Source organism: Maylandia zebra, linkage group LG4, assembly GCF_041146795.1.
Source record: "Maylandia zebra isolate NMK-2024a linkage group LG4, Mzebra_GT3a, whole genome shotgun sequence".
NCBI lineage: Eukaryota > Metazoa > Chordata > Actinopteri > Cichliformes > Cichlidae > Maylandia > Maylandia zebra.
Genome location: NC_135170.1, coordinates 1,350,326 through 1,365,156, shown reverse-complemented (window position 1 = coordinate 1,365,156; position 14,831 = coordinate 1,350,326). Strand labels below are relative to the sequence as shown.

At 42.4% G+C, this 14,831-nt stretch overlaps 1 protein-coding gene and 1 long non-coding RNA gene across 2 annotated transcripts in view; both read left to right on the top strand.

Annotated features, from left to right (window-relative positions):
• The first annotated feature begins 1,820 nt into the window (after positions 1-1,820).
• On the top strand, positions 1,821-8,734 carry LOC143418435 (protein NLRC3-like). The gene is made up of 8 exons (XM_076883545.1): positions 1,821-1,920; positions 3,524-3,653; positions 3,909-4,010; positions 5,003-5,081; positions 5,243-5,429; positions 5,559-7,359; positions 8,273-8,456; positions 8,720-8,734. Exons 2-8 carry the CDS (start codon positions 3,538-3,540, stop codon positions 8,732-8,734), a joined length of 2,484 nt encoding a protein of 827 aa, XP_076739660.1. The 5' UTR covers positions 1,821-1,920; positions 3,524-3,537.
• Positions 8,735-8,792: 58 nt separating this feature from the next.
• Positions 8,793-14,831, top strand: part of LOC143418279 (uncharacterized) — a 14,031-nt gene continuing 7,992 nt past the window's right edge. The window contains exon 1 of the long non-coding RNA XR_013098207.1: positions 8,793-8,887. This is a non-coding gene — a long non-coding RNA (uncharacterized LOC143418279). The remainder of the gene's footprint in view (positions 8,888-14,831) is intronic.

Below are 14,831 nucleotides of genomic sequence, written 5' to 3'. Positions count from 1 at the left end.
CTCAGCAGCTGCTGTATTTCCTGAGGAGGCTGAGGAAATTTGGTATGTTGGCCAAGATCCTCAGCAGGTTCTACAGCTGCACTGTGGAGAGCAGCCTGACAGCTGCATCACTGCATGGTACGGCAGCACTACTGCAAACCGCAAACGCCTGCAGAGAGTGATAACAACTGTGGAGAAGATCATCAGGACCCCGCTGCCCTCTCTGCAGAGCAGCTACCATCACAGAGTCCAGAGGAGAGACACACCTCTGCCCTCGAGACGAAGGTTCAGAAGTGTGAAATGTAGAACATCCAGACTCAACAACTCCATCTTCCCCACTGCTATCAGACTCCTGAACAGCTGACCGACCTCAAACTGCAGTTTGCACATCAGGTCACTTTGCACACTAAGTTCATTTTGCACATTAAACTCCATGTACATCGACATCTGCAGACCACACGTGTCTTCAGTTACTTATTTGTACTTATTTGCAGTTATTTATCTTTTTATTTTATTTTTTTAAGTTATTTCTTATCCTTATTTTATCTTTTTATTTATTCTTATCTTGTTCTTTTAACCATTATCTAACTTGGCATCGTGCACGGTGTGTTTAGATTCAGTTTAAATTCAGGGACATGGAGCCCCTGTTGATCCTCTACCTAATCACACGAGCCACGGTGTGAGAGCGGGTGTGGGTCTCAATCAGCCAAGGTTTTGGGTGAACCCATTGTGAGATCTAGCCCCACCCCATCATGTGATTTCCTGTGATCAAATGTCCCAGGATGTAAGTGGGCGTTAAGACGTCCATGTCCCTCTTCAAGCAACTTAAAGAAGTCCAGACGCTTTTCTTTCCAAGCTCCTTCAACAACATCATTCATAGAACAACTTCCAGCTTCTTTTGCTCGGCTACAGTTTGGATGGATTTGCAGATGCAACAAGACTAAAATGGTTAGGGTCAGGAGGTCAAAGGTCAGAGCTCCTGTGGATCTGAGGGCGGCCTCACGCTGGAGAAGGATGAAGGAGTCTGACCTGAGCCAGTGTTTGACATGAACACATCAGCACTGCTGTCAGTGAGCCTAACGACAGCCGTTAGCATCATTTCAGTGTTTCAGTCATAGAAACACTTCCTGTCTCTGTGGTGGTTACAGTGACATCATGCAGTTTGTGCTTTGACCTCCAGAGGGCGACAAATCAGCACAGACAGAGAGCTCCATTCAAACTTTGCTGCCATCAGGAATAATTCTTCAAATATAATCATCAGTGTTTGAGCAGTTATGATATCAGGGACAATCTAGACATGTGTGACAATACTGAACATGTCACATGACACACCTCAAACATCATGTGATCCACTCTCAGTCTGCACTTTCATTCATGACTTCAACAGGTTGAAATGAGCTTTGAAGAAACATTCAGTGAAATAAATCTTTCATGGATTCATGTGAGCAGCAGATGAACTTTGTACCAACAACATCTTCAATAACAGAGTCTGAATGAAGCTCAGGTGTTGATGCTGCTCACTGATTGGACGCTTGCTTTCAGCTCTGCTCTCAGTCTTTACTGCACAGGTGAAGGTAGAAAGTGTGACTGGATCTATAGACTGGAAACAGAGAAACATGCTGAACATTTGAAGCTTTGCAGCAGAAATGTTCATGTTACAAATACAGCAGAGCTGATCTGGGATCAGTGTGTTCACACCTGCAGCTACAACAAGGTTTCATGTCTCCACACGTCAGCATGTGAACTTTACTCTGACTCAGTCTGAGCAGTCAGACGGCATATTTTTAAAGTTAACACATCAGCACACACAGAGCTGAGCCCCTCCCACCTGTGCTGAGTTTCAGGTGGAGCCCCGCCTCCTTCCAGGAAGCAGCTCACCTGTGTGTCTGTGTTTAGTGTCCAGGTGTGGAGTGGAGCTTGTTGTTGGTGTGTGAAGAAACTGTAAGTTTGCTTTGTTTCCTCCTTTAACAGTTTGTCTTTAGGAACTTTACTGTTTGTTCAGCTCGTGTTTGATTTCTTCACACAACAAACTGTGTGTGTTTGTATTTCCGGTCTCTCCATTAAAGTCAGTGTGTAATGTTTCCTGGCTAACATCAGCTGTGTGCAGCTTAGTTCAGCACAAATCTGCCGCTCCATAGTTCACGGTAACGGACTCACAGCTGGACCAACGAGGCCGAGTGTGTCCGCCACTCTGAGCTACGTTCGTGTTTGTGTACTTGTAGTTTGTACTTTGAGTTCACTCAGAGCCCACAGAGGACGCAGCGTACGTGATGACGTCACAGCCCTTTACCTCCTTTACTGTCACTGTGATTAATATTTACACACGAGACACCTGCAGAGCTCTGACGCTAAGCTAGCACACAGCATGCTAACACTAAGCTAAAGCTAAGCTAGCCAAGAACCCAGAGTGACGTAAAGCTGAGTAAACACTGACCCCAGACCAGCACCGTGATAAAGTGAGCTGCTGCTGCTGAACTTGAACAGGTAACAAAGTGATGAGCAGTCAGGCTGCAGGTTTCTACCTGTTCATGTTTCTACAGTAGAATCACTTTGAAGTGTCTTTGTGCTGTTTCATCTTTGATTTGTGTTCATAAACACTCAGAGAAACATCACGTGACCTCATCAGGATCTGTGTTGGTGTGTGGGGCTGTACCTCAGCTTTATGTTGTTACATGTTCATTTGTTCATTTCACACAGTAACATCAAAGTAATGTTATGAGGAGTAATGAAGTAACGTACTCCATTACTTTTAATTAAAGTGTTCTGTGTAATATGTGTAATAATGACTGTTTTGAGTAATGACCAACACTGATCACAACAAAGAGGAAATGCCTCCAACATGCACAAACATTTGAGCCACAACATGCAGTTAATGTGCACAAATGTCTTTGATATGCTGCTCAGTGATGGTGGTGACTGTCAGAGCAGAGCTACTGAGAATCAATAAGTAATATCAATGATGGGATCAGAATCACTAAATTCTTCTCATCCCTGTCAGTATCATACATGTGCTGTATAATGTGATAAATGTAGAGGTGCTGGCTGTTCTCTCACTCTGCTGTTTAGCTGTAAAGGACGCCTCCCTGCCTTTGTCTCATTCATGACCTTTAATAGTCTCTTCTAACATGCAGAGATCTGTATGATCTGTTTCATAGAGTCTAACCAGCCTGTACAGGTAACAACAACAGTCACTGCATCACTGACACACAAACGTCATCTCTGTCAATAACAACATTCATACATGGAATAAAAACACATCAGTGGTGGGTCAGCGACATGCTTTCTTTCCCTCTCAGGTTTAAATATCTGGGACTCTCCACCGTTTGGTTTTAGAGCTGAAGAAGCTTCTCAGATGAAACGTCTTCCAGAAACTTAAAGACGTCTCTTTTCTCTCCAAGCTCCTTAGATCACATGACCTGGATGACTGAACCTACAGACACATTGACCTGGTTTCATGGTCACATGACAGGTCAGAGGTCAGCGACTGTAACTCAGTTCCTCCTGTTAATGTGAACTCACTGAGTGTTTGTGGTTTACCTCTCAGACTGACTGAAGACGATGATGGAGGAAGAGGAGGACAGAGCAGAGTCTGCAGGGTCCAGCTGTCCGTCTGTGAGGAGTGACTGGTCCAAAGATTATAATCCAGAGTTCAGTGGTGAACCTGGAGCAACGAGGTCAGAGAGCTGAACTCACTGAGTAACAGAAATAATTCTGCACTGACATTATAATCAGTGTTGACTCTGGTTGATTGTCTGACTGTGTTTGTGAGCTGAGAGGAAATGAAAATGAGTTTGTAACAAAAATCAGTTTTGTCCAGTTTCCCTGTAAAAAGCTGAACTCTAATCTAAGAGGATGTTACTGACAGGAAACAGCTGCATTATCTGCAGTCTGTGTGATCACAGCTGCTTCAATCATGTTTGTGTCTGCAGAGGTCAGAGGTCACAGTCTGCAGGGTCCAGCTGTCCGTCTGTGAGGAGTGACTGGTCCAAAGATGACCCTCTAAACTTCAGTGGTGAACCTGGAGCAACGAGGTCAGAGAGCTGTGATGACTCCTTTACATGTTTGTGTTTCCTGGATAAATATGACCTGAAACATCCTCAGATTGTTACAAAGATTCATTAAAAAGAAAACAATGAAAGAGAAAAGATCCAAATGTTCGACTTGGTCATTTGCTGTTTGAGGACAGTGATGCTCATATCTGTGGGGAAAGTGTGACCTGAGTGGGTTCATGTTTGTCTTTAAAGAACAGAGCTGCTCTGATTCTCTTTGTGTCTGATCTGTTAAACAGTCTGAGAGGTCACACAGAGACCCAGCAGCTAAAGCCTGGATCATACTGGCTGCTGTTACTCCATCAGGACAACACTGAACCACAGTGGTGTGGATGTAGTGGATAAATCCCACCATACTGATGCTCAGAGTTAACCACAGGGAACAAAACCAGATGTTACCTTCAGATTGTGACCTTTGGAGTGGACGATGCAGATTTCAATAGAGAATAAATGTTGTTGTTTTTCAGCTGTGAAGAAAGAATCTAATTTTCTGAACTTAAGAATTTATGATGCTGGAAACAACATGGAGACTATAACACAACATTTCCACTGTGTTCATAGAATGAATGTAAAACTGTCAGACATTCATTAAATATGCAAAATGTCTACAGAAGCATCAGAGGGTCAGACGTGAAGCACTCAGTGATTTTGATCAAATGACTCATCAGTTATTGATCTGTACTACACTGATCTACCACGTTAGTAAAGCTGGTGTTCTGGTGGTGGAGGGAGACTCGGATCATGTTCTGGTTTTGGAGCAGTGATCTGCTGATGGTTCAGTTTGATGAGCTTCTTCAAAATCATCCCTGACATCACCACTGAAAGGACGTCCATGAAAACAGACTGAAAATTACTGATATGTTCACAATCTGAGAGTTTAAAACTTGACAGACTTGATTCAGATGAAGTTATTTGAGCAGAAACTCCTGGATCTTTATCCTGTGTTGATCTAATCCTTCATGGTTCCTCCACAGAGTGGACCAGCAGAGCTCAGAGGTTCCCAGTGGTCAGTCTGCCCAGCAGCATCAAACACAGCTGGACTCCATATTTATGGTCTGTACATGTACAACAACTACTGTTACATCTGTTCTGTTCACAGTCATCTCCATGCTGCTCTTTGTAGACCAGTGGATCGTCAGTGTGTCCAACATGGATCTGATGTTTGGCTCCATGATTTCAGTCTGATTGGCTCATTCATAAATATTCTGTTCCAGCTGCTGGAGGACAACATCATCACTTTTGTGAAGAACGAGCTGAAGAAGATCCAGAAGGTTCTGAGTCCAGATTACCCAGAATGCTTAGAGAGTCAGAGGAGCAGCAGCAGAGAGGCGTTTGTGAAGATCACAGTGGACTTCCTGAGGAGAATGAAGCAGGAGGAGCTGGCTGACCGTCTGCAGAGCAGTAAGAGGATTTATCTAAAGATTTAAGCTGCTGGATAAATGAGACATTTTCCAGAGATGGAAGATGGAGCAACATGTTTTAAAGATGAGTTCTTTTTGGAATTGAGTGTTTATTTTTCTTCTCATTCAGAACTTCAAGCTGCAGTTTGTCATCGTAACCTTAAATCCACCCTGAAGAAGAAGTTCCAGTGTGTGTTTGAGGGCATCGCTAAAGCAGGAAACCCAACCCTCCTGAATCAGATCTACACAGAGCTCTACATCACAGAGGGAGGGACTGCAGAGGTCAATGATGAACATGAGGTCAGACAGATTGAAACAGCATCCAGGAAACCAGACAGACCAGAAACAACCATCAGACAAGAAGACATCTTTAAAGCCTCACCTGGAAGAGATGAACCAATCAGAACAGTGCTGACAAAGGGAGTGGCTGGCATTGGGAAAACAGTCTTAACACAGAAATACAGCCTGGACTGGGCTGAAGACAAAGCCAACCAGGACATCCAGTTCATATTTCCATTCACTTTCAGAGAGCTGAATGTGCTGAAAGAGGAAAAGTTCAGCTTGGTGGGACTTGTTCATCACTTCTTTACTGAAACCAAAGAAGCAGGAATCTGCAGCTTTGAAGACTTCCAGGTTGTGTTCATCTTTGATGGTCTGGATGAGTGTCGACTTCCTCTGGACTTCCACAAAACTACAATCCTAACTGATCCTAGAAAGTCCACCTCAGTGGATGTGCTGCTGATAAACCTCATCAGGGGGAAACTGCTTCCCTCTGCTCGCCTCTGGATAACCACACGACCAGCAGCAGCCAATCAGATCCCTCCTGACTGTGTTGGCATGGTGACAGAGGTCAGAGGGTTCACTGACCCACAGAAGGAGGAGTACTTCAGGAAGAGATTCAGAGATAAGAAGCAGGCCAGCAGGATCATCTCCCACATCAAGACATCACGAAGCCTCCACATCATGTGTCACATCCCAGTCTTCTGCTGGATCACTGCTACAGTTCTGGAGGATGTGCTGGAAACCAGAGAGGGAGGACAGCTGCCCAAGACCCTGACTGAGATGTACATCCACTTCCTGGTGGTTCAGGCCAAAGTGAAGAAGGTCAAGTATGATGGAGGAGCTGAGACAGATCCACACTGGAGTCCAGAGAGCAGGAAGATGATGGAGTCTCTGGGAAAACTGGCTTTTGATCAGCTGCAGAAAGGAAACCTGATCTTCTATGAATCAGACCTGACAGAGTGTGGCATCGATATCAGAGCAGCCTCAGTGTACTCAGGAGTGTTCACACAGATCTTTAAAGAGGAGAGCGGACTGTACCAGAACAAGGTGTTCTGCTTCATCCATCTGAGTGTTCAGGAGTTTCTGGCTGCTCTTCATGTCCATCTGACCTTCATCAACTCTGGACTCAATCTGCTGGAACAACAACAAACAACCTCTACATGGTCTAAACTATTTAACAAACTAAAACTTCAATCTCTCCACCAGAGTGCTGTGAACAAGGCCTTACAGAGTCCAAATGGGCACCTGGACTTGTTCCTCCGCTTCCTCCTGGGTCTTTCACTGCAGACCAATCAGACTCTCCTACGAGGTCTGCTGACACAGACAGGAAGTAGCTCACAGACCAATCAGGAAACAGTCCAGTACATCAAGAAGAAGCTCAGTGAGAATCTGTCTGCAGAGAAAAGCATCAATCTGATCCACTGTCTGAATGAACTGGATGATCGTTCTCTAGTGGAGGAGATCCAACAGTCCCTGAGATCAGGAAGTCTCTCCACAGGTAAACTGTCTCCTGCTCAGTGGTCAGCTCTGGTCTTCATCTTACTGTCATCAGAAGAAGATCTGGATGTGTTTGACCTGAAGAAATACTCTGCTTCAGAGGAGGCTCTTCTGAGGCTGCTGCCAGTGGTCAAAGCCTCCAACAAGGCTCTGTGAGTAAATCTGTGATCATGTTTATTTTTAAAATGTTGATTAAAAGTGGTCATAGATTTCTTCCATGACAGATCCATGTCCTAAAACCATGAGACAGCGTAGTTGTATAGTATAAAAGAAAAAAGGAGAACTTTTGACCACAATATTGTAACTTGAATGAACTTTTGATACAGCCTTTAAACATAAAATTTATGAACAGAATCGGTGACAAAGGGCAGCCCTGGTGGAGCCCATCACCCACCGGACTTATTACTATCCAACGTATTGCCGGCTATGCCAACCAAGCTCTTGCAATGGTTGTAAAAGGATCGAATGGCCATAAAATGTTTCTCAGTTTTATTATTTTCAGTCACATCTGTTTTTGATTATTAACTGAATATTTTAAAATTCAGGCTTTTTATGTTATACAAAACATCATATTTTCTTATGATGTCTTGTATTGATTCTGAAGGAATAGTTTTCATCAGTATCGCAGATACCAGCCTGAATTTTACTTTGTATTGGATCAGAAAGGAAATCAGTGGCATCACACATCACTTACAGCAACTTCAGTACCTCTTCATTTTAATAAACTGGGGGGAGGTGCACCAAGATTCAGTATGAGATAAAGAATTATTTTTAACTGTAAGGTTGGAGAAATCTGTTGTTGGAAATTGGAAGAACAGGTCATCTTAAAAATCACTGCATTGTAGTTTTATTCAGGCCCCTTCAATCTGTGATCGCTGTTGCTTTGCATTGTAAATGCTACTATTACAAAAGTCACAAATATTAGTGTATGTGTGTGTTGTTGGGTAATAAACCAAAAGAACAGAATCTACCAGCACCTCACTGATTTCTGCTTAAAAACAATAAAAAAGCAATAAAGCTCTGATTTGTTTGGTTGATCTTGTCTCCCTTCCACCTTGATTTCAGACTGAGTGGCTGTAACCTGTCAGACAGAAGCTGTGAAGCTCTGTCCTCAGTCCTGAGCTCCCAGTCCTCCCATCTGACAGAGCTGGACCTGGGTAACAACAACCTGCAGGATTCAGGAGTGAAGCTTCTGTCTGCTGGGATGAAGAGTCAATACTGCAAACTGGAAACGCTGAGGTCAGATCAAGCAATATCGATTTTTTTTTCATCAATTAACATCATTTAATCAATTTCATTTGGAAAAAATTAACAGTGTTTATGTTTTGTTTTTTTAATGAATCCATGCAAGTCACAGTAAACTGCCACATTTGTCTTTTGTAACATGAGGCAATAAGGATTCCAGCATGTCCTGAAACAGTGTTGAAATACTGTAAATGTAGTAGCTCCTCATGGCACCATGAATATACTTTAACACAAGTGTTTCATGTCTTCTTGTCATCCTTTCTTCAGACTGAGTGGCTGTAACCTGTCAGACAGAAGCTGTGAAGCTCTGTCCTCAGTCCTGAGCTCCCAGTCCTCCCGTCTGACAGAGCTGGATCTGGGTAACAACAACCTGCAGGATTCAGGACTGAAGCTTCTATTTTCTGCAGTGGAGAGTCCAAAGTGTACAATTCTCAGGTCAGGATTCAGTCTTTTCTGATGATGATTTAAAACCTGAGTCAGGTCGATAAATGGCTTACTCATTTACAACAGACATGATTTGTCAAATCACCTTATATCTAACCCAAAGGTCCTGTGTTTTACTACTTTGATTTTTTAGTAAAACACAGGACCTCTTAATATTTATCTAAGAGACCATATATAATTTTTTTCCCTGGATCATGTGTGTACCCTCCTGGTTGGAGCTCCAGCAGCCTGTATCAGTGAATGGGACTTTAAATGAAATTGCTGCCCCTGTCAGGAAGAGGTCTGAGTGACACACAAAACAGAAAATATGAGCACTGCATGTGTCTGAGGCTACTCAGATACAGACCTGAATGAGACACTAACTTTGTCTCTGAGAGATAACTTTTATTATTAAATACACTTCATTTCTCATCTGTGTAGAGAATGTAGAGTTTGACATGCTAATATTACAAAATGAAAAATCACACTGAGTCACAAAGAAATTGTTTTGGAGTATTTATGGTTCAGCTGATGAAATTGTTCAAACAAACCAGTAATTTACACCGAAACAGCACAAGTGAAACTTTTTCGAGGGACTTACACTAAGCTTGTCCTGGTACACCTGTAGAGCCCAGCTTCTATGGACCATGAGCTTAAGTTCTGTGCTGCTCTGATTTATTGCCTGTGCTGTCTTTCAGTTCAGCTTTGTCGAGTCTCTGGTAGGATTTCTTTTACATGACCTGTGTAAAAACAAAACAGGAAACACATTAAGCTGAAGTAAGATGCACAATTTGAAAAATGGGGCACAAAAAATGTTGCTGCTTTCTGGAAAGTGCGTCTAAGAAGACCCAATGGAGAAAGTGAAGAGAAAAATCAAAGATTAAGAAGAAGAAAATGGCAGAGGCAGTTTCTCTTGGACTGCCTGCAGATGGGGTGAGACTCTAGAAACAGGGATGATTGGAGAAAATGCAAAGAGGCCATAGGATAAACCAGGAGATGAATACTCTGGTGTTCTGGGGATAGTGGGAGTGAGAGGGAGAGATGCCAGTAAATGATTTCAAGGATAAATTTGAGAGAATCAGAGCTAAGAAACCAAAGCAAGTGGGGAACTACAAACATATGGACAGACTCATAATTAGGCCAAAGACACATTAAAGCAATTATTACAGGTTTAGAAACAGGGATGGATATGAAGGAGCTTAGCATGAATTTGCATTGAGGAAAGAATAGCAACGAGCATCAGAGGAAACAGTTAGGAAAACTAAAAGGATGTACTGGCAGGAATACTGCAGTACTTTAGGAAGAACTACCGTATTTCCCAGACTACAGAGCGCACCTGAATATTAGCCGCACAAGCTAAAATCAGGGGAAAATCCTGTTTTGTACATACATTAGCCGCACCTGACTAAAAGCCGCAGGTGTTTCAATGTTGACTTATCATATGTAAGAGAATATGCACAAAGCGAATTGTCAGGAAAGAGATGGCTGTTTGGAGACACACCCCTTTTATTAATATTTTGAAAAACAAGTTATGGGTACATATTTGCATAACTTTTTAGGTATATGTACAAGTAGCGGTAATTACAAGTACAAAACATGTACTGTGCTTCATAAATGAGTAACAAATGTAGTACATAACAGTAACCTACAGCACACCAGAACAATTGATTCGGACTACCTTTTAGGCTCAGGTGCAGTGACACGGCTTTAACAAGAAGAAAAGTCAGTCCTTCACCATCTTCCTGCGCACTAAAACCACCAAAGTCCTCTTCTCCAGTGTCGGAAACAAACAGGCTCAGGGTGGCTTCGTCATCCACTCTCAGCTTCTTTCCTTCGTTGTCACTTTCAAAACCAAAGAAATCCTCGTTGTCAGTGTCAGAGTCGAACACCCTCAGAAGGGCCGTGGCAGTGTCCTCCTCTCCATCATGCAGCATTCAGCCCTTCGAAATCTGTTGGTGATCGTGGATGTTTTCACACTTTTCCACGCTGTCAGAATCCACCGGTGGAGTTGGGCATAACTTGCTTTTTGCAAGTTTATCGCCGCTCATCATCCAGGCCTCCAGCTGAACGGGTAGCGCTACTTTGAAGTTTGTTTTTCGCGCTACCTCGTACTGCACTACGTTGCCTGACGGATGGACATGTGACCAACATACCACTCTTGAACCCCGATCCTTCCGCCAGGCAACGTAGTGCCGTACAACAGCGGAACAAACAAAACAAATCCGCTCATGGACAATCCATAGAAAAGCCGCACCTGACTAAAAGCCGCAGGGCTCAAAGCTTGTGCAAAAAGTAGCGGCTTATAGCCCGACAATTACGGTACACCAGTTCAGAATGTGTGGAGTACAGTTAAGAACATGAATGCAGACAGGAAACAACAGCAGCTGTTGTAAAGTAAATTCAAACTCCTTCATTAAATGCAGCTGGTTGAGTTGAAAACAATGGAGAATGATTGTGTTACGTTGTTTATTCTCTATAGAAATGGAGCAGGAGTGCATGCAGAGCTGGACGTGGGCTGTATATACATGCGTGTATCTGTTTTGTCTGTGAGCAGAGAAAACAAAGCGCTGGAAATGTCATATTGAAATGTTAAATCAGGAAAATCCTGGAGAAGAGGATAGTTCTAATGTTCAGTTTGTAATGTTGAATTCAACACAGCTCTTAAATGCATAAAAATGACTTCACCTGACGTCAGACTGAACAATCGGATTAGCTACTGATATTGATTTAACCCGTTTAGACCTACCATAGAACCAAGTCCGCCAGAGCTTATATTATATTTTTACATGCTGTAGAGCCATTTTTGGGAGCATTTCAAGTTGCTATACATCAATACAACCATTACAGCCTAAATTTTAATAATATGTATGTATTAAGTGCATAGTAATTACATAAATTGCAAAAAAGTGCAATAAACTACAAAAAAATTGAAAATCGTTTTTGTTTTTTTAACATATATTTCTAGTTAGAGAAATTTAAGAGGCTTATCCCTCAAAACTGTAAATACAAAAAAGTTGCACAAAATAGTTTCCCACCTCAGGAAATTTATTTTGAGTGCCTTCATAGTTTTATTTTTGAAATACACCAATTTTTATATACTGCAGGAAAAACGAAAATAAATATTATACTGCAAATTTGCAAAATAACAGCATATGCATCAAAATAAACTATTTCCAGCAGAGCAATATGAGTCCTAAGCATATGTGGAAGGAAACTGTAACCTAGGACAAGTTGATGGCATAAGATGTAAATACAACTCCTCAGGTTTCATATGCAAAAAAAATTATTGCGCTAGCTCACGTGATTACAGTGCTACCGGGATTTAAAAATAGTTGCGCAAAACGGAGTGTGCCCACTCTGACCAGTTTTAAAGGGTTAAAGCAAGAAAATATGGTATTAGCATTAGATGCCAATTCCTATTTACCTTAAATTAGCATTACCTGCTAATGGCAGTCTACTTAGCATTAACTCCTCACTAATGTAATGCTAATTCACATCAAATTATCTTTAGCTTTAGCATTAGCTGCTAGCTTCAGCCTACCTAGCACTAGCTGCTCACATTGTTAAAAGGGAAGAGAAAACGATATTAGCATTAGCTTGTAATAATTATTCACCCCTAATTAGAATTAGCCACTAATGGCAGCATACTTAGCATTAACTCCTCACATCGTTATAATGCAAATGATGCTAACTTGCATTAAATTAGACTGCTGTTATTAGCTAATGCTATTTAGCAGTAGCTGCTCACATTGCTATAAAGCAAAGGAAAACGATATGAGCATTAGGTTCTAATGCGTATTTGCCTTAAATTAGACGTAGGTGGGCAGCACGGTGGCACGATGGTTAGCACTGTTGCCGCACAGCAAGAAGGTCCTGAGTTCAATTCCACCATCAGGCCGGGGTCTTTCTGTGTGGAGTTTGCATGTTCTCCCCGTGTTTGCGTGGGTTCCCTCCGGGTACTCCGGCTTCCTCCCACCGTCCAAAGACATGCAGCTTGTGGGGATAGGTTAATTGGAAAATCCAAATTGCCACTAGGTGTGAATGTGAGTGTGAATGGTTGTCTGTCCCTGTGTGTTAGCTCTGCGACAGACTGGCGACCTGTCCAGGGTGTACCCCGCCTTTCGCCCTATGACAGCTGGGATAGGCTCCAGCGCCCCCCGCGACCCTGAAAAGGATAAGCGGAAGCGAATGGATGGATGGATGGATAGACGTAGGTGCTAATGGCGGCCTACTTAGCATTAGCAGCTCAGATGTTGTAATGCTAGGAAAAAGAGTGTTAGCATTAGCCGTTCACAATGTTATAAAGTTAAGGGAAATAGTGTTAGCATTAGCTACTCACATTGTTAAAAAGTGTTAGCATTAGTGCATAATGCTAATTCACATCAAATTAGCATTAGTTAATAACGGCAGCCTATTTAGCATTAGCAGATAATGTTGACCTTGGCCCACTGGAAAAGTTCAGAACTAAAGATTTAGGAGTGTTTCTCGATAGCTCTTTCTCATTTGAGAAACAAATGAATTCTGTTATTAAAACCAGCTGTAAGGTTTATATTGTTGATTGTCATTTATGCTTAGAAATATTTACTCATATATGCTTAGAGTTGTATAATCGATTGCATGATGATAGAGGTTTGATCCTTAGTAGTCTGTAAAGACTCTGTGTGCCTTCCAGAGTGCTCTGGCATGCACACACCACTTGGGGCCATGAGAGAGGTCGTACCCTCTCTTACTGATTTATGGTGTAGGACAGGGGTCTCAAACTCAATTTAGCTGGGGGCCGCTGCAGGCAGAGTCTGGGTGAGGCTGGGCCGCATTAGGTTTTCCACAAGAAAGGCATGGTTAAAAAATTCCAATCTTCTCAAATCTCTTTTTTTATTTTTTAACACAAAATATGAAAAATAAATAAACAAATTAAGAATTAATAAGAAAATCAATCAATCTGTAATACATAAATAAAATAATAATAAGATATTTTTAGTCAGTGAACTTGTGTGTTTCTTTCAGTCTTCTATATCTGCTGTATTTAGATTGAAATGTCTGTATTAACAGTTCTATAACCTTCTTCTGAACATGAATGGAACACTGTAGAAAATGAACTGTTCTTCTGAACATGGCTTCTCTTGCCTACTCCTTGCTGCTAGAGACCTGGCAGCGTTTCCTCTCGCATAGCCGAGCCAGATTTGGCCTGAGGGAGGAAGCAGTTGCGACCCTCAGTACGTCTTGAAGATGATCATCCGTAAGTCTGGACCTGTACTTGGACTTATTGAAGTTCAAAGTGGAGAAGAGCTTTTGGCACAAGTATGTGCTACCAAAAAGGCACATAGTCCGCTTGAACATTCGGGAAAGCCGAGGGAAACTAGGGCTCAATTCTCTCAAAAATTGTCCAAGCTTGTCTGCTTTTCCACTCACCTCCCTGAACTTTGCTTTGAGTTCAGAGTTGCACTGCAGCTCAATGAGCTCCATTTGAAGCACAGAAGGGGCATCTTGCACATCAAAGGAGAAGGGGTCCGCAAAAATGTGAAAGGTGGCTCTGTGTGTCTTGAAGTCAGCAAATCTGTGATCAAATTCCTCCTGTAGCCTCAAAATGACATCAACATACTCGTCAGCACTGAATGGTGTGCCTGCATCCACGAGTGCCTTGCATGCTGGGAAATGGCAAAGGTTTGTCTGAGAGAGCTGAGCTTTCCAGAGCGCCAGTTTTGTGGAGAATGCTCTCACGTTGTCATAGGCAGCACTGACAAGTTGCCCCTGGCCTTGTAACGTCTTGTTCAGTACATTAAGCTCATGTGTCATATCAACAAGAAAAGCTGAGTCCATGAGCCATTTTGGGATCAGTTAGCACAGGAACACTAACTCCATCCTTCTCCATGAAGGCTTCACTTCTGCTCTCAACTCAAAAAGTCTCTTTAATACATTTCCCCTGCTGAGCCAACGTACCTCAGTGAAGTCGAGCACA

What these genes read in the sequence shown, in the direction of transcription:
- LOC143418435 (XM_076883545.1), top strand. Translation starts at nt 3,538, where the DNA reads ATGATGGAGGAAGAGGAGGACAGAGCAGAGTCTGCAGGGTCCAGCTGT. An exon ending in GGTGAACCTGGAGCAACGAG is followed by an intron (nt 3,654 to 3,908) that starts GTCAGAGAGCTG and finishes TTGTGTCTGCAG; the next exon opens with AGGTCAGAGGTCACAGTCTG. An exon ending in GGTGAACCTGGAGCAACGAG is followed by an intron (nt 4,011 to 5,002) that starts GTCAGAGAGCTG and finishes GTTCCTCCACAG; the next exon opens with AGTGGACCAGCAGAGCTCAG.